Here is a 19903-nt window from a genome sequence, read left to right as displayed (position 1 = left end):
CTGCGCGCAGCCATCTTGCCGTACGGCTCGACCGCGGCCCACGTCCCGAGCAGTGTCGCCGCGCTCCCTCGGGGCGGGTCGGACCAGCGGGCGGACGGCAAGGATCGGAGCCTGGCGGCGCCTACGATCGAGGCCCGCGATGGTGATCTGCTGCGCGGCCGTGAACTGTTCCAACAGGCAGGGCAAGGGCGAGAAACGAGCTGTCTCCTTCCACAGGTACGCGGCTCGCCTCCGGGTCCGCCACGCCCCCGCCCGGGCCGGGCCCACGGGGAAACTGAGGCCGCGCGGCGGGCCGAACTCGGGGGACGGGGAGTGGGGCCCGGCTAGTCCTGCGCAACTGAGGGAGGTGGACGGGTCCGGGGAGCTTTGTGACCTTGGCTCGGACCTCCGGCTTTGGGTACCAGCACGGCCATGCCTCGGGCAGAGGCCCCCGTCGCCACCTCCACCAACCGGCGCAGCACTGATTGGGGCTCGCGCTGCCAGTTTCAGGAGCATTCTGCCAAGGGCGCTTTCCTAGGTTAATCCTGCTCTTTGGTTTCGAGCAGTTCTCGGCGGGGCAGCCGCCTGGAGGTGTGTAGCAGGAGTGCGGCCCGGCGCACGCAGCTCTACTTCCTGCATCCATACCCCTTCATCGCTCTCCGAAAGGGTCCTGCGGTCTGGGCACTGGCACTAAGCACCTCCCGCAACCTGCACTCAGGCAGAGGCCCGCGGGCGGACCGTGGAAGGGCTTTCCTGAGGGTTCCTGGGCGGGCCGCGCCTTCCGAAGGCTTTCAAGACTCCCCATTTCAGTTGGTCCCACTCCTGCGATTTCCAACAGGAGTGAACAGCAAGGCGAAGGGACTACCTTAGAAGCCACCTCTCACATCCTGCTGTCTCTTAGCACCTGGTGTTAAAATTTAAAGATGGGAATGACACGTGTCTGTTGAAAGTATACAGGGTGACAGTAAGTCTCGGGTCCTTAGGACCTGGTTCAGAACAAAACCTAGTAACGTTAAACAAACTTATAAATCAACCAGAATGATTCCGTAACAATTTCACTTAGACCGTGTCCCAGAAGTTTTGTGAACAGTTTTTTTGAAAACGAGGCAGAGTTGCAGGGATTGCTGTTGGTATTCCCGATGTTCTGAGGCATGGGGGTAGACAGTGCCGGAATTTGGGGCGGGGGCTTTGGGGGGAACTCTTGGAATCTAGCTTACTAAATATTGAGAAACAAGGTTAGAAGGTCACCTTGCTTAGAATGTCCAGATCCATCTTGTTAGGGCCAGGCTTGGTCCACAGCGGGCTCCTGAGGGCCGGAAGACCTCAGGTGGAGCTCTTAGCAGGTGAGCATGACCACCAACTCTACCATGTGTAGTCAGTTTGGTCTTACAGATCCTGCCTTAATAAATGATTGTTAAACCGCTTCATCAGATGAGAGAAGAAATTATTAAGTATGTCATTGCGCGTCTTTTTTTTTTTTTCCAATTTTCCTCTTATGATATAAAATACAACTTAAATTTTATCATTTTTATTGTTGGGGTGTTTGGGGTTTTGTTGTTGTGTTTTTGGTCTTTTGAGGCAAGGTCTTGTTGACTAGCCTTGTTTGGCCTACAATTCATTGCTATAGTCTATACTGGCCTCCGACTTGTCACAGCCCTCCTGCCTCTGCCTCCCCTGAGGCATGAGCCACCACAAACAACTTGTTGCTTTTTTTTTTTTTTCCTCCTTTCCTTTTGAGACAGGGTCTCTCTACTTACTCCTGCCTGTTCCATAGACCAGGTTGGCCTTAACTCTTGCCTCCCAAGTGCTGGGATTAAAAGTTTCTACTTCCGCCCCAGCCTATGACTGGCTCACTCAGTGTAGCTTCCTAAACGTGTACCTAGGCTCCTAAAGGAACAGTTTTGCTGCCTAGCAGAAGAAAAACCCAGGAGCACAAGGCGTTCTACCAGTAAGCTACACTCCTCACTCTTTTTCCTTTTCCTTTCTTTTCTTTTCTTTTTGTTCGTCTGTCTCATTTTGAGACAAAATCTCAGCCGAGGCTGGCCTCATATGTAGCTAAGGGCAACATTGAACTCTGAATCATCCACCTTACCTCCTGCATACTGGAATTACAGGTATCCACCACAGCACTCCCTCCCCCTCCTCCTTTTTTTAAGAGACACTAAGTTGCCCCAGATAGGCCTTGAACTGACTTTGTAGCCAGGCAGATGGTGCACTTGGGATCTTCCTACTTCAGAGTAACCCCAATACAGCTGTGCCCGTGTAGAGTGGTGCCTGGCTAGAGCTCTTGGGTCTTTGTGCTAAAGCTGCTTCCTATAACCCTTAGCTACTTCAGCCCCAGCTGTGGCCCAGCCCAGCCTCTGAGATATTTCCTGGGCTCTTGGTCCCAATTCTGTTGCTTAGCTTCTCTTTAGGGTTCTAGCACCCAGAAACCTACTTTTCGGGTACAGATGATTTGGTGAGTAGTCCACTTGTGAAAGCTATTTCCTGTTGTCTGGATTCTAGTTGGTGCCTCTGAGCATCCTTTGTGCCCAGGGTCATTTGCCACCTATGGGGAGTATCCTTCGTTCCTCTGCCCTATAGACTCAGGGCCCTATGTAAACAGTAGGGCTTTCCCCTTTTCAGTAATGACCTGCAAGGTGGTCCTGAAATCCTTACTAGGTTTTAAGCAGATGACATCAGTATGGGTTTGGCTGTTTGCTTTTATCAATGATAATTTTAGAGGAAAGCATTGCAATATTTCTAAGTACTGTTATTTGTCCTGCAGGTTCCCCCTAAAGGACTCCAAACGGCTGATCCAGTGGTTAAAAGCTGTTCAGAGAGATAATTGGACCCCTACTAAGTATTCATTCCTCTGTAGTGAGCATTTTACCAAAGACAGCTTCTCCAAAAGGCTGGAGGACCAGCATCGCCTGCTGAAGCCCACAGCTGTGCCCTCTATTTTCCACCTGTCAGAGAAGAAGAGGGGGGCTGGAGGCCATGGCCATGCTAGGAGAAAAACCACAGGGACCATGAGGGGCCACACAAGCACAACAACAGGAAAAGGAACCGTAGGCTCCTCCATCCCCCCAAGTGACAACTTGATGACCAAGCCTGGGTCCCGAAAGTTGAAGCGAGCTTCTCCACAAGGTGATGCAACCCCCAAGGCCACCCCAGGTGCTGTCAGCAAAGAGGAGGGGCAGGCTCTGGAAAGAACTCCAGGAGATGGCCAGCCTGCCCCACTGGCCGGCAGCCAGGAAGGAGCGCAAGTGTCTGCTACAGAGGCTGACCACCAGAAGGCCTCTTCCTCCGCTGATGCAGGCGGGCCAGACAAGAGCGGCATTTCCATGGACGACTTCACGCCCCCGGGATCTGGAGCTTGCAAGTTCATTGGCTCACTCCATTCTTACAGCTTCTCCTCGAAACACGCCCGAGAGAGGCCATCTGTCCCCCGTGAGCCCGTGGACCGAAAGAGGCCGAAGAGAGAGATGGAGCCAAAGTGCAGTGGAAATAGTGTGGCCCAGAGTCCCCCAAGTTCCTCACTTACGGCAACTCCTCAGAAGGCTTCCCAGAGCCCCTCCGCCCCTCCGACTGATGTAACCCCAAAGCCAGCGGCAGAGGCCGTGCAGAGTGAGCACAGTGACGCCAGCCCCATGTCCATCAACGAGGTCATCCTCTCGGCCTCAGGGGCCTGCAAGCTCATCGACTCCCTGCACTCTTACTGCTTCTCGGCTCGTCAGAACAAGAGCCAGGTATGCTGCCTGCGGGAGCAAGTGGAAAAGAAGAACGGAGAGCTGAAGAGCCTTCGGCAAAGGGTCAGCCGGTCTGACAGCCAGGTGCGCAAGCTGCGGGAGGAGCTGGAAGAGCTGAGAAGAGCCAGCCTCCCCTACCTCCCCTACCTAAGTGGCCTGCTGCCCCCCAGCCACGGTCAGTACTTAGCCAGGGTGCTCCCCTGCCTTTCTTAATCTGACTAGAAGAGGGTTTCCTGCTGCGTGCCAGGTTTCTCTGTGGACTACGTATTCCCTGCGATCTCATGAGAGTGCTCATTGGCCAGGGAACTCGGGATATAGCAGACCTAGTCACAGGAGAGGCCTGCGTGCATAAAGCTTTAGCATTCATTGCAAGTAGCCAGGCATGGTGGCCCGAACCTCTAATCCCAGTACCCAGATGGATCTGTGGGTTTGAGGATCAGCTTGCTCTATGCAGTTACTCCAGGACAGCCAGGACTACAGAGCATAGTGGGTCTCAACCTTCCTGTTGCGTTGGCCCTTTAATACAGTTCTTCCTGTTGTAGTGACCGCCAACTGTAGAATTGTTTTTGTTGCTACTTCTTAAGTACAATTTTGCTACTGTTATGAATCGTAATATAAATCTCTGGCTTTTTTAATGGTCCTAGGTGACCCCTGTGACAGAATCATTAGATCCCCAAAGGGGTTGTGACCTAGAGGTTGAGGACATAGAGACCTTGTCTCAAAACAACAAAGTCAAGTCAACAGGCGAAGTCTTTGATGCTCAGCTCAAAGGCTTTTCATTGAAGGGGAAAGACCTCAAGGAAAGTAAGACTATGATACTTGTTATTGTTAGCTGGACTGAGGACTAGAGACAGGGCCTCACTGTGCTGCTCTGGCTGTCTTCTGACCTTCACTCACGTCTCACTGTGTAGCCCAGGCTGGCCCTTGAACTCAAAGAGATCCACCTGCCTCTGGCTCTCAAATGCGGAGACTAAAGATGTGCACCACCACGCCCACCCCTACACTAACTGTTTTTAAAGAGTTTAGGAAAACTGGCTGTGCTCACTCATACTTGGAATCCCAGGACCGAAGGCTAAGCCAAAAGGATCTTAATTTTTTTAATCCAGCCTGAGCTATCTCGTGAGATGAGAGCGAAGGTCAGAAAAGAACTGCAGGACTGGTTTCTCCCCATCTACCAAGCGGGTCCCAGAGGCTGAACTCGGGTCGTCAGCCTTGGCAGCCAGCACGTCTACCAGCCGAGCCATCCTCCTAACCCTCTCTTCAGAAATTCAATACTAGATAAGCCAAGTGAAGGTTTGCCAGGTGTTTGGCTGGTGCTGGTCATTCCAGCACTTGGCCTGAGGCAGAAGGATTGCCATGAATTTGAGTTTAGCCTGAGGTACATAGTTCTAAGTTATTGAGTGAGTCCCTCCTGTCTCAAAAAGAAGACTTCTTACATACCTCCCAAGTTTTATCCCTTGTTGGTGTTTTATAAATTGGTGTTAAGTCTTAAATATTTATTGGCTATGTTTTTGGTTCTCCCATTATTTTTTTTTTTTATTTAATTTTTAAAATTGCATTTACTTTGTATGCATGTAGGGGTCAGGAGAGAATGCTATGGCACACATGCAGGGCTGAGGACAATTTGGGGGAGTTTTCTCCTACCACATGGTCCCAGAAATTGAACTCAGGTCCTCAGACGTGGCAGCACGTGTCTTTACTTGCTGAGCCATCTCACTGACCCATTTATTTTACTTCTAAAAATCAATTTCTAGGCTGCTCATGGTGGCACATACCTTTAATCCCAGAACCCAGGAGGTGGAGGCAGGTGGGTTTGTGAGTTCAAGGTCAGCCAAGGCTATATAATGAGACGCCTGTCTCCAAAAAGAAAGAAGGATTTTGAATTCTTGTTGTTCCTTACAGAGTAAGGATGGCATGGATAGTGGTCAGCGCATATGGAGAGCATTTCTGACCACATTCGCTTAATCTGTATCAGCACTTGCTGTACAGGAATGATTGACTGACCTGTTGAGAGAGGAAACATTTCTGGGCCTCAGTGGAGCTAGTGAAGGCTTTGAGTTTGCAGGTGCATCCTGGGAAGAGCAGCCTCAGTCACAGCCTGAGGTATCTGGTGCTGCTTTTCTAAGTTATCGTCTACAAGGTTGCTTTTGGTGTCCTTTTGCTGTGATCACTAGTACAGACCTTTCTGAACAATTAGCCCTGGCTCTGTCTACATTGTTTCTGTTTTTATTATTATGTTATTATATTGCGTCTTTCTCCTTGCTTTGGTTTTACTTATTCTGGCTTCTGCAAAGTTTCCTAACCTCAAACCTGAAGTCCTTTCTACCTGTGGCCCTTTCTGAATTTCTTATACTCGTTGGCCACCAATATTTTATCATCTCAGCCTTGACTCCATCTTAATCTTAGAGCCATATTTTAATGGGGGTGATGGACTCTGAAGTAGATGGGTTGGTAGAGGGGAGAGAGAGAGAGACCAAGCCAGTGCTTTGCTGTCTTTGAAATGCTGAGGTTTCATTGTAGCTGGCAAGGTGGTCTGAACTTGCATCATCAGACTTACCAGCAAGTGTCTGCTTTTGACTTGGGCTCAGAAGAAAGTGCTGTGCACTGGCTGGTTACATTGTTCTTTTCCGAGCTGAGACTGAGGTCTCTCCCTGGGATGAGTCAGCACATCTGTTGCCTAACTTCTTGTCCTCAGTCAGCTGATTTCTACACAGGTGAGGCACTCCCCTACTGCAATTCCGGAGGTGCCTCTCTCTTCCTATGTGTCTGTCAACTTTGCTTTGCTTACTTTTTTTGAGATAGGCTTTTACCATGTAGCCCAGGCTAGCCTTGAACCTGTGGTTATCCTCCAGCCTCAACCTCACAAGTATTAATACTATACACCTGAACCACACCACCTTTGCCTGTACCTGTCAACTTTTGTTTGAGACTTCAAAACCTTGTTAAATGTGACCATTTTGTTGATGTTCATTAACATAGAAAACCTTTCTCTCATTTCCAGACCTCCTTGTTTGAGACTCAGTCTCTTCGTTGCTCTGACATCATTCCAAATGTTTGTTCTGCCTCAGCCTCCAGTTCCTCGGGAGTTGGAGTCTCAGGATTTAGTCACTGCTCCCAGATCAAGGCTTCTCCCTCCTCCTGTTCTTTCCCTCTCTTACAGTGTAGCCAAGTCTGGCCTTGACCTACCTCCTGCCTTACCCTCCCAAATGCTGGCATGATAGGCTTGGGTGACCACACCTACCTGAGCATTACTTCTCTATTTCCTTAATTTTGTCTTTTTATTTTATAGATAAAATTTTAATTGAACTTAAGAGTTGTTTCATTGAGTATTTTAACTTATAATTACCATTATAAATAAGATGGGAATTTTATTTTATTTATTTATTTTTTAGGGAATTTTATTTTTAGCCTTTCCCTTTTTGTTGTAATGTGTCTGTCTGGCTTTGGAGATGGTCGCACGCTGTAGCTCTAGTTGGCTTGGCACACAGCTGTGTAACCCAGGCGACCTCAAACACAGCAGCCCTCATCCTTTGGCCTTAGAGTGTTGGTATTGTAAGCATGAGCCACCATGCCCAGTTGGTTACTTTGTCTTAAAAACAAGCATGTAATACTGGATGTGGTGGTACAGGTCTTCAGGATGCAAACACAAGAAATTCGTATTGAGCTACATGAGACCCTGTCTCAGAAAGGAAAAAGAAAAACAAAGAACTATATGTATATATGCGTTCATCTGTCCATGAATGTATGGAGCTGATCAGTTACCATGTGTTAGCCTCCCCAGGTCAGATAATCCAGGGTCTTGGTTTGTATCGCTTGTATTTTCACCTCTTCAAGTAACCCTTAAGTATTTAGTGTAGAATTCTATTCTGCTGGTTTCTTTATTCACTACTGTTTGTGTAGCCAAGTCTGTTGCTTTTGGAACTCCATGTTCACCTTTCAATTCCCAGGCTGCTGAGATCACAGCCTCACATCTCCTTAAGCAGGGTCCTCCATTGCAAACCGAGGCTTCCCCGTAGCACCATGGCCCTTTAGGCTTCTGTCTTAGGCAGCGCAGGAGAGGTGAGCAGTGATGCATGGCCAGGGACAATTCCTTTTTTAAAAAGCCAGTTAGCCTGGACGGGAGAGTGATAGGTGAGCAGTAGCCTAAAGGCCGAGGCACTAGGGAGGTTTGAGCCTGAGGTCTCCTCAGCCTAGGAATGGGGTGGTGGACAGGGGTGTGTCTCTTTCTGCTCCTGTCAGTGAGGCGGCCCAGAGCTCGAGAGGACTCCCACCTTGGACCCTGGGCCAGTCAGCACAGCCCTGTTGGTTTCGTGCTTCATGCTCCAGCTGGTCTCTACTCACTGGAGAAGGATTGCCTTGGTCACTTTTCAGGTTTAAGTGATGACAGCTATCATTACATTTTATTAGCCAGTGTTACTTTTAACAAAATCCCAAACATTCGATTTTACCAATAAAGACCTGTGAGACACATGCTGAGGTGAAAGCCTGTTAGCTCAGAGAGGCAGAGAAAGCACCCAGCTGACCTTCCTCTTTAGCCAGTGTCCCAAGAAAGGAAGCCCTTCTCCATGCAGTCTCAAAAACCCTGGGTGTGGTGGTGCATGCTTTTAATCCCAGCACTTGGGAGGCAGAGGCCAGCCTGGTCTACAAAATGAGTCCAGGACAGCCACGGCTTGGTTACACAGAGAAACCCTGAGATGGGGGGAGGGGGCGAGAAAGCCCTCAAACTCAGTGTCCTTCCCTCTACTTCCTGTGCATCTCTCTATCCATCCTCCTGACTTCCTCCTATTCTATGGTTTTTTTCCAATATTCACTTATTGTCAACTGGCTGCTTGCTCTGCCTCTTGACGTATGGTTGACTTTATTTAATCCTGTTCAAGCAGAAAGCTCTTGGATTAAAGGCGTGTCCTAGGGCTGAGCTGCACCACAGCTATAAGCAGTAAACAATATAATCTGGGGGTTCACAGTGTGACCATATATCCTGCAGCAAGCAATCCTTTTATTTGTGGACAGTTTACCCAAAGTGGAACATCTAGGCCCATGGGCTTGAGGCTGAAGCAGACTGCCCTCCAGAAGGTGGCAGATTCTCCTGAGACAGACAGGGTGCTTGTCCGCTAGCCTCTCAGACCCATAATTCCAGTTGGTTCCCAGAAAATGTCTGTGCTTTTCTATTAGGCCTATTATGGTAATACTTTCTGTCCTTGCCTGCTTGTCCCCCTCCGGACTGCCACTGCTCACTTTGCTTTGAATTGACTACATGTGTTTTGTTTTACATTTATTTAGTGCATGTAAGGGGGCGGGGGTATATGTGTGTCACATGGCCCCAAAAAGGTCAGAGGACAATTTGTGAGAGTCAGGTCCCTTTCTACCATGTAGATCCTGGAAATTGAACTCAAGTCACCAGGTTTGTCATCAAGTGCCCTTGCCAGCAGTTGGGTTTGGTTTTTGTCACACAGAGTGTGCCTGTGTACCCTAGGATGCTCATGACTGCCTCCTGAGTGCTGTAATTGCAGGATTTTTTTTTTTTCTTTTTAGATTCATTTTATTATTTTATGGGTATGAGTATTTTGCCTGCATGGATGTATATGCACCATGTGCCTAATGAGACCAAAAGAGTGCATTGGATCCCTGGGAACTGGAGTTGCAGACAGTTATGAGCTTCCATGTGTGTGCTAGGAATTGAACCCTGGTCCTCTTACAAGAGCAGAAAGTGCTGCTAACCATTGAACCAACTCTCCAGTCCAGATTTTTATTGTCTTAAAGCTCTATTGTCCTCCGAGTCATCCCTTACGGTTTTTTTTTTTTTTTTTTTTTTTTTTTTTAATGGCATGTATTTGGAATATATGGCTATTAGGAAATAGGATGACCATCTTTGTTGCAGGATATTTGATCACATTGTGACCCCCAAGATTGTAAACTGAGAAAACCTGTTTCTTGTTATGGTGTGGCTCAGCCCTCACACACAACTTTAATCCAAGAGCTAAATAAAGTCAACCATAAGTCAAGAGGCAGAGCAAGCAACTAGTCAAAAGGGAGTGAACATAAGTAAACAGAAAGGAGGGACATTGGGTTAGAGGGTATTTAAGACAATGTAGAAAGCTGGGCGTGGTGGTGCACGCCTTTAATCCCAGCACTCGGGAGGCAGAGGCAGGCGAATCGCTGTGAGTTTGAGGCCAGCCTGGTCTACAAAGTGAGTCTAGGACAGCCAAGGCTACACAGAGAAACCCTGTCGCGAAACCGCCCCCCCCCCCAAAAAAAAAAGACAATATTGAGAAGAAGAAAGTTTTTTTCCATTCTGGGATATCGGCTGAGTAGGAAGGTCTGCCTCTCTGAGCAAGCCAGCTTTCACCCTAGTATCTCTGCTTCTCAGGTCTTTATTGATACAAATGTTTGAGATTTTGTTTTTAATAACAACACATCTTTTTAGTCAGCTTCCCTCACTTAGCTCTGTGTGTGTGTGTGTGTGTGTGTAGGGGATTTATTAGACTGGCCTATAGGGTATGGCACAGCTAGTCCAATATTGGCTCAACAGCTGTCTCACACTGGGATTTGGGATTACAATTGTGACAGTTTTGCCGCCACACAGCTGCTTTTTTTTTTTTTTTTTTTAAACGTAGGTTCTGGCAAACAGACTCTGGTTCTGGGTCTCATGCCTTCAAGGCAGATCTTTTACAGACTGATGACTCTCCAGTTCCCAGGCCCACTTTTATTAAGTTGTTCTTTCCCTTCTTGTTGGCTTTTATGAGTTCTTTTGTGTGGTTCAGATGCGTTTTTCCTGAGTTATGTGTTTTGTGCAGCTGTAACTTCTCCCTTTCTGATCAGCTGTTCCCGTCCATAACAGCAGGTTGGCAGGGCAGTTTGTTTCTTGCTTGGTTGATTGACTGAGGTGTGAGTGATTAAACCAGTGGCTTAACATTTGCACACAAGTGCTATCCCCAGCAGTGTCCCTAGCCATAAATGTTTAAAAATTAAAAACTTGTATTTTCTTATTTATTTTGTGCATATGATATCTTGTCAGCACGTATGTCTGTGTATGCCTGGTGCCCACAAGAGGTTATTGGAACTGAAGTTACAGACAGTTTGAGCCACCGAGTATGGTGCCAGGAACTGACTGAACCCCCAGTCTTCTGGAAGACAGCCACTAGTGCTCTTAACCCCTAGGCCATCTCTGTAGCCCACGGTCTCAGTTCTAATGAAGTCTCCTGTTTCTGAAATCTGGAAGTTCTACTACGCAACCCCCAACCCCCATATATTGAAGAAAAAGACAGTTTTTTGGGGTTTTGGTTTTTTTTGTTTGGTTTGGTTTTTTGAGACAGGGTTTCTCTGTGTAGCCTGGACTCACATTGTAGACCTGGCTGGCCTCGAACTCACAGGAATCTACCTCCCAAGTGCTGGGATTAAAGGTGTGCGCCACCACCGCCCAGCGAGAGGCAGTTTTTTATATAAATCCAGACCTGTAGAAAATGGGGTAAATGTTCCGTATCAACTGTCCTTCATTTTCTCTCAGAAGTATGAAGGTGGACTGGAAATTTACCCTTTGGCCTGGCAAGGTTCTTTGTCTCCAGTCCCATTACTTTGGTAGGTGTTTGCTACGAGTGGTTTGTCTTTCTTTGGAGGTCAGGGTCAAGTCAGCACTACTGCATGTCTGTTCAGTACTGATTTTGCACGTGTAAAAGCTAGTCAAAAGCAGAGCTATTAGTCTAGCATGGTAGTCGGCCATGTTGAGGCCAGAAGGTTGCCTGACTTTGAGGCCAGCCTTTAAAAAGCATAGGTTCTCTCAGAACTGTCACTTTGATCTAGTTTATTTGGGGGCTTGTTTTATTTTCTATTTTTCCTACGGAAGGGAGTTCATCCTTATCTAAACCGAGTGGGCAGCCAGGGCCTGCTTCTTTCTCTTATGTGGGCCGTGCTTCTGGTACTCTAAAAGCTCCCAGCTAAATCAAGGTTACCTAGATTTTCTCTGTGTTTCTTCCAGGAGTTTATAGCGTTGCATTTTTACATTTTGGGTCTGTGGTTCATTTTGAGATAATTTTTCTACTACTGTAGAGTTATAGTAAGACTTGACGTGGAATGCTTCACCAGCCTTGCCCAAAGTATGGTTTGACTCTTATAGATCCTTTTGCCTTTCCGTATATTCTTTAGACTCAGTGTCTGGTGGGACTTTGACCTGCCCAGTGCTGCATCTGAGGACAGATGAGAAGAACCGACATTCTACAGAACTGGTTCTTAATAAAACTTCTTTTAGCCTTTATGTTATCATTTACCTAGGTTGTTACTTTCCATCCAAACCTACAGATGTTTTTATGAAAGTTAAGATGACTTAGCAAATAAAAGGACTTGTTGCCAAAGTTGGCCTGAGTTTAATCCCCAGACCCCACAGGTGGAAAAGAGAAAACAGACGTCATCCTGGGCCTCCACATGCACACTGTGGCACACAGAAGTCCACAGACATACACATATGTGCATGCTAAATAAATAAATTTTAAAATTCATACATATATACTTCATGTATATGTATTTCATTAGAGTCATCCCTAAATATTCCCTTTTAATGCAAATGTAAATTTTTTATTATAGGTTAATTATAAAATTCTAGTTCCTTGTTGATAACACACAGGAAAAGTCAGTAATTTTTATATGTTAACACTTTATCCTAAAACCTTGCTATAAATGCACATTAGTTCCAGGAGCTTTTGGTAGAGTCCCTGAATTTTCTACAGTCATTGATGGTCAGGAACGGTCTGTGTCTTTATTTCTCCCTCCTATTCTGGTGTTTATGTCCTTTTCTGTTGCACTAGCTGGACTTCAGGGTGATGTAAGAAGCAGCATCTCTGACTGGTCCAGAGCTTAGGAAAGCTTCTGGCGTCTCCCTTCCCGCATGTGTCGTTGTGATAAGAAATATCGTGGTGCAGGGCTCCTGAACCCTTTGCAGTGTGCCTGAGGGATGAGAACAGTGTTTTTGGGTAATGAGCCCACTCAGTCACACCTGACTTTGTGCTAATGCAGTCTCTCCATGACAAGTAAGGCTGGCCACCACAGGAGCCAACCACGTGACTGAGAGGTGGAAGTGAAAACTGCCCTGAGGCCTCTGGCTGAGGGGAGAGGAGACCTAGTTCATCACCAACAACCCGTTTGATCACCTAGGCCTATATAAAGAGGCCCCTGAAGACGGTCACAGAACTAGGCTGGTAAATGCGCGGAGCAAAGCTCTGCACCCACCTATCCTTACTCATGTTCAGTTTGTCGTGTGAACTTGAGAATAACATACAGCTGTTGTGGAGAGAACAGTGTGAAGATGCTGATTATGGCCCTGCACCAGTGGGGTTTTGTTTTGTTTTCTGTAACCTGTTGGGTCTGCCCTTTTGTGGCTGTCTGTTTCTCTAAAGGGTTCGTGGGTCTGCTTCCCTAACAATCCTGTCAGGCTTGCCTCATAAATTTCAGTGCTCTGCTACTAAGGACACTCACCTTAAGGACTGGTTCCTGTACTTTCTAGAGAGTTGAAACTTTTATTTTTATGTAACACACTGATAGTTTTCTTTGTCTGATATTAATGCATGTAGCTTTTTCTTTTATTTTTGAGACAGGGTTTCTCTGTGTAGTCCTGGCTGTCCTGGAACTTGCTCTGAAGACCAGGCTGGCCTCAAACTCAGAAATCACCTGCCTCTGTCCCCTTAGTGATGGGATTAAAAGTGTGCACCACCACCGCCTGGCTCATTTAGCTTTTTTGGTTTTGGGTTTTTGTTTTGTTTTGTTTTGTTTCGAGACAGGGTTTCTCTATGTAGCCTTGGCTGTCCTGGACTCACTTTGTAGATCAGGCTGGCCTGCTTTTTTGTTTTTTAAGTGTTAGCATAATGCAACTTTTTTTCTTTGCTATGCAATTCAGACTAACTTTGACCTTGAGCCTCTGAAGCATAAGGCAAAAAGGTCAATCTGAACTATATAGTAAAACTTTGTCTCAAAAAAAGAAGAAAAAACAGACTAAGTCAATTATAGCCCTGGGTTTGATCCTAAGCACAGCAAAAAGAGAAGAGAGACTGTCTTGCCTCCGGTTAACCTTGATGTTCTTTCTTTTTATTTGGATTTGAGTTTCTGACCTAAAGGTCTATTTGGTAAATTTCCTCAATTTTTGCTTGAAGGGAATTTTTTCTTCCTTGTCCCTGAAGAATGATTTCATTGGTTTCAGAACTAGAAACTCGCTTTTTCTTTAGTAAAAAAAAGTTAATTATAGCAGGACAATGGTGGTACACGCCTTTAATCCCAGCAGAGGCAGGTGGATCTCTGAGTTCAAGACCAGCCTGGTAATCTATACAGAGCGAGTTACAGGACAGCGGAGACTACACAGAGATCCTGTCTCAAAGCACTACCTCACAAAAAATGTATTTACTGTTTGTGTGTGTGTGTGTGTGTGTGTGTGTGTAGCATGTCACACACATGTGGAAGTAAGTCAGAGGACAACTTGTGGGAGTTAATTGGTCCCAGGGATCAAACTCGGTTATCAGATTTGGTAGCAAGCACTTTTACCTACAGATCCGTCTCTGAAGTCTTTGTTTTGTTTTTAGTGTATGGTGCTGGTGGGTACTGTGCTAGAAATGATGAGACCAAGGAACAGGGATAAAAGTTTTTACTAGACCAGAATTGATTACAAATAGTTGATTTAATAAAGAATACATTTTAATAAAGAATATAGACTGTGCACAGAAACACAGTGAGTAAATTCTCAGAGAGAGAAAGAATAGCTCCCTAAACGGAGAGCTACTTCTAAAGCAGTTAAGAGAAGTGACCTGGCTTGTCTCTTCGGCTGTTTGGGGTCGTATTTGAATAGGTACAAGGAAGACAGCTCACTATCTTGTTGTAGGAAATTTTATAACACTTCTTGAGACTAGTTAGGTGTTAATTGTTTGTATAAGACATCCTAAGTCTTTTAAAAGTTTGTTGTTGTTGTTGTTGTTTTATCAGAAATGTATTTCTGAATGTGTAACTTTTATATCTTTTTCCCATGATTGTTCCTTTCTGATTTACTTTAGTGTATAAAATCTCTGATAGAATTTAGGCTTTTCTTTTGAAGCAATAAAAGCCTGGACATAGGCCACATCTGACTACTTGTTTTTTACAAAAGAGATCTTGTTATAGGATGGTAGTAAAATAAACTGTTACTGGCTAAATTTTCTTAATATCTAACCTAAATTGCCTGGTGGCATTGTTTTTATAGTGCAAAATTAACCTTATATTTTCACAAACTTAACTAACTTTTTAGATTGTTTTATGTGTCTGAGTGTTTTGCCTGCATGTATGTAAGTTCACCACACTCAGAGGTCAGAAGAGGGGGTTAGATGCCGTGGTACGGGGTTACTAATGGTTGTGAAACACCATGTGGGTGCTGGAAACCAAACCTGGGTCCTCTACAAAGCAACAAGTGTTCTTACCTGTTGAGTTGACTCTCCGGCCCCAGATTTTTTTTCTGCATCTTACAAATTAAAAAGAGTTAGGACTAAGCTTCTATGTATTCTTTCTATTCACAGGACAACTCGAGTACAATTCTTTTGGAGGGACTTTGCCTTATAAACACATCACATGTGTGTCTAAAGGAAGATACCGAATAAACCAAATGACAGGCTCAGGCGACACCTGGGCCGGACAGAAAGGTCAGGGGTGAAGCTTGTTAGGTTTAGGTTAAAGAAAGGGGCTGGTTGGTGTTGGTAGAAACTATTTCAAGAGTTGATCCAGGTTTTCTGTGTATGGGAGAGTTCAGAGGGAATTTTGCTGCAGTAGGGAAGGGGGAAGGAGGAGGAGAAATAAGACAGGTAAGTGGGAGATAGGTGCACTGTCAGAGACAGGGATTCTCCCCGCACCCCCCGGGGCTTTTGAATCTAATGGGCTTCCTGGATTCCTGCAGCAGAGTTACTAAGGCAAAGGGTGGCTGGTAGTTAGGAAGCCAGAGACTGAGCAGGGGCCAGTGTAAAAGAAACTAGTGAGCTGGGCGTGGTGGCCCATACCTTTAACCCCAGTGCTGGGGAGGCAGAGGCAGGCCTGGTGTACAAAGCGAGTTCCAGGACGGCCAGGACCATATTAATGATCATCTGGTGAGACACATATGGCATCCTTCTCAGATCTGAGGGTCCTATGAAAAGGCATGAAGGCTTGGCTGTAAAGAATCGAGTCCGAAACTATGTCAAGAGAGATCTAATTTAAGAACACAGTTACAGTGCTATGAAATGGCCAACATCCTTAGTCAGTGAGTGGACTTCATGTCCAAATTTTGTTACAGAGGAAAAGGTTAGTTCTTTTGTTTTGTTTTTGAGAGTCTGAGGATTAAACTTAGCTAGTCTGAGACATTTCAGTGTGTGGACTCATCCTATACAGGCCGTCACCCTCCCTGCACCACACGTTAGGAGTGAAGAGGGCTTCCCAAAAGGAAGAAGGGTAGGCCCTTTCTCCTGTGGTATGGCATGAATGGAACTCAGAATGGCAGTGTGGGTAACTCTTGATTTTTGACCTAGTCATCTGGGCTGATGCAAAAATATCACAGTAGTGTATAGAGGAGTGTTCATTCAGATCATGGCTGTTCTGGCAAGAGATCATATCCAAAGATCTTCTGGGTCTGTGTGATCTAACTGGAATACAACATGCCTCTAATCCAAGAGACAGGCAAACAGGTCTGAGTTCAAGGCCAGCCTGGTATAGAGCAAGTATCAGGTAAAGAAAAGCTTAGGTCCAGGTGTGGTTTTTCAAGACAAGGTTTCTGTTGCAGTCCTGGCTGTTCTGAACTCGCTTTGTAGACCAGCTGGCCTCAAACTCAGAAATCCAGCCTGCCTCTGCCTTCTAGTCAGTGCTGGTATTGAAGGCATGCACCACCACACCTGGCTACATGCCTCTAATCCCAAATGAAAGTAAAGTTAGTTTGTAGAAGGAAGCACCCATGTTTGAAAATGTCTAACTGAGTGGCAGAAAAGGTGACGAATCAGAGAGGATTTGACAGAATAGAATACCTTCAACACTCACCACAAGAGAGAGGAAAGGGGAGCTATTTAAGAGACAGTGTTACAGAGAGAGGAGGCAGTTTTACCAGGACAGTAATAGAGAGATGGGTTGCAGAGAGGAAACTAGGCTAAAGACAGAATGAGCCAGAAAATGAGAAGCTGGAAGATTAGAGCAGATGCCTGAGTTGGTTTGAGGCCACACAGAGCAATTCCAGGCCGAGAGAGAAGCCAGATTGAGTAAGTCAGCTGGGAGAGGAGTTTGAGCCAGAACAGATAGATTGAACGAGGAAGGGCGAGCTTATTAAATAGTAAGTCTTGGCCGGGCATAGGGGCACATGCCTTTAATCCCAGCACTTGGGAGGCAGAGGCAGGTGGATCTCTGTGAGTTCAAGGCCAGCCTGGTCTACAAAGCCAAGGCTATACAGGGAAACCCTGTCTCGAAACTCCCCACCCCCCCTGCAAAAAAAAGGTAGTAAGTCTCAGAGGCTGAAAACATTGTAGGCCTAGAAATTGTATGGAGGCCAGGAGCTTCCAGGATAGACCTAGGTTAGCAGAAGGAGGCAGTGAGCCTCCCAGACAACACTTGAGCCTAAGAATAAAAGTTCCTTTTACAGCAGTGTCCTCCTGTAATGTCTGCTTACCTCGGGGGAGGCAGTGTATCAGATGGCAGGATCTGACGTGACAGGCATAAGCTGCCATCTTGAGTGGCTAACAGCTGGACGATTGCCAATTTCTGCAGTGGCTGGGGGTTCTCTGCACATGCTGCTCTTCGTCTTTGTGGGGTTTTGTTTGTTGTTTATTGAAACAGGGTTTTTCTGTATAGACCATACTGGCCTTGAACTCAGAGATCCACCTACCTCTGCAGGGATTAAAGGCCACCAAACCCACCTCCCGCATCCCCTCTTGTCATTTCTAAACAAATTCTTATTAATGTCATCCTGGCTGGCCTGGTTTCCCCAATGTCCCACAGACTGGACTCTGGCAGTGTTCTTGCCTTTGCCTTCCAAGTGTTGGGATGACAGCTATGCCACTGTACTAGAGCCATTTTACCTCTCAGAGTTGAAACTAAAGCCCCCACTGGTGAATCGCTGGTGAATTTGTTCATTGCTAATACGTGAGCAGGACACTAACTTTTTTTTTTTTTTTTTTTTTTCTTTTTTTTTTTTTTTTGGCTTTTCGAGACAGGGTTTCTCTGTGTAGCCTTGGCCATCCTGGACTCACTTTGTAGACCGAGCAGGACACTAACTTTAATCACTTAGTAGCTGCCTTAGTTAGGGTTCTACTGCTGTGATCTACACCATGACCAAAAGCTCCCTGGAGAGGAGGGGACTTATTTCAGCTCACAGTGAAGTCAGGGCAGAAACAGAGCCATGGCTGCTCAGCCTGCTTTCTTATACCATCCAGGACTGCTCGCCTGGGGTGACACTGCCCCAAGTAGGTGTGGCCCTCCACCACTGATAATTAATCAAGAAAATACCCTACAGACTTACCAATGGGCATTCTGGTGGTGGCATTTCTCTTCTTCCCACATTGAGGTGGTTCTTCCCAGATAACTTCAGTTATCAAAGATAGAAAGGAAAAAAAAAATCAGTGTCTGTCATTCTAACAGTTCTCAGTGGATTAACTAAATAATCAAAGCTAATCTTGGCAGAGAATAATATTAGAGCCTGTTTTCTATGTTTTGTTGAAATCTGCTGGAGTGTTTGTTCTATTCCCACTCATCTTCTCTAGTTTTCCTGTTTCTGTGTATGCCCCTCTCCACTGCGAGTGAGCATTTGGACAGTGCTGTCATCCTGGTGCTCGTGGGTCCTAGACCCTGCCAACCCTGCCAGCCCTGCTAGTCTTGCCACCTTTGCCACCCCTACTACCCCTGCCAACCCTGCCAGCCCTGCTACTCCTGCCAGCCCTGCCACTCCGTGCCCCCTCAGTGCCGCTGAGCAGCCAGCTTCTGCTGGGGCTCGTGGTGGTGGTAGTTTTTAACTTTGCAGCGCTGTGTAATTAGTGTCATTTTCTCTACTCGCCACAGCAGGAAACACTGTCATTGTCAACAAAGCAGTGATGTGAGGGTAAGAACAAGAAGAATTTTGTCCCCAGGTCCCAGAAAGTGTACGTACCCATGTCCTGTCACCAGGCCCCAGGGTCCATTTGCCAACTGAAAACCCCCATGTTTCAAGCTAAGCTAAGCAGACAGCATTCTTGAAGACAGAAAAGTTTGTTGAGCCTAAGATCCTGTCAAATGCTCCTGAAGAAACAGCTCTGCCCTGCTGTGCTTCCTGACTTAGTGAGCTGGTTCCCTCAGTTCCATTTTATAGAAACAACAGAGGGTAGAATTCACACTCCTAATCTGGATGGCACAGTTAACTCTCTGGCCTGATCCTGACTCAGATGCAGCTCAGTTTGCAAAGCCCCTTTAGCGATAAATTCTGTGATCTCCCAGGCTGTCTTTGTTGTCCACATTCTTCTGAGACGCAGTCTTTTATAATAGACTACAATTCCCAGAATGCTCTCTTTGGATTGGCATTCATTTCCTGCAATGCCTTTACAGCCAGGTGCACACAGTTCCCGTCCATTGGCAGAAAATAACCTTGAGGAACCTTGACGGAGTGTGTTGGAGTTCAGAAAACTTAGGGATGGGTAAGCTTGCTTTCAATGTTTAGGCCACTTATTGTAGAAAATTTAAATTTTTATTTTTGTAGTTTAAGATCTTAATAAAAAGGAAAATTAAATCAAAAGAAAATTCATAGAAAGGCCTATCTAGTTTTTTTTTTTTTTAAGAGGTTGAAAGCTACAAATAGGCTAGATTCTTATCCTTTTTTGTTTTGTTGTTATTTTTCTAACGAAGTTGAATTTATATACAGTAAACAAAGTTCTTGAGGTTACAGTTTGGTAGATTTCAACACATGTGGGCTCCATACTGGCTGGCTGTGCTGTAGAATGGTTTGGTTGTCTTCACTTGCTATCACACAGTGAAAGCAAGGAGAGCAGGCAGGCGTTCTAGGGTAGTGGACAAGCAGAGAGGGAGCCAGCCCACCAGCGTAGTCCAGGTTTACTGCCAGGGTGGAAGCACTGATTGCTCAGTGCCCATCTGCTGTCACTCATCCAAATGGAATTCCTTTAAGGGAGGGCAGCAGGGGGCGGAGCCAGGGCTCAGTGCATAGATGCTCCTTTTCACAGACTCTTGTACACTGCGCTCGTGGGCTATGAACGTTGGCACTGAGC

General features: G+C 46.2%; 1 protein-coding gene across 2 annotated transcripts in view; it reads left to right on the top strand.

Moving 5' to 3' along the window:
- The first annotated feature begins 27 nt into the window (after window positions 1-27).
- The window catches only part of Thap4 (THAP domain containing 4), a 47715-nt gene continuing 27839 nt past the window's right edge, over window positions 28-19903 (top strand). The window contains exons 1-2 of one of the 2 annotated variants that reach the window (XM_051154391.1): window positions 28-216; window positions 2747-3885. In XM_051154391.1, the coding sequence (XP_051010348.1) occupies window positions 140-216; window positions 2747-3885 (1216 nt within the window). In that variant the 5' untranslated portion in view covers window positions 28-139. Of the gene's footprint in view, window positions 217-2746; window positions 3886-19185; window positions 19319-19903 lie in introns of those variants that run through there. The other variant, XM_051154392.1, reaches the window with a different exon arrangement.

The sequence above is a fragment of the Acomys russatus genome, chromosome 12 (genome assembly GCF_903995435.1).
Source record: "Acomys russatus chromosome 12, mAcoRus1.1, whole genome shotgun sequence".
NCBI lineage: Eukaryota > Metazoa > Chordata > Mammalia > Rodentia > Muridae > Acomys > Acomys russatus.
Note: the sequence above shows the minus strand (reverse complement) of the source record. Positions and strands in the feature narration are given on the sequence as shown.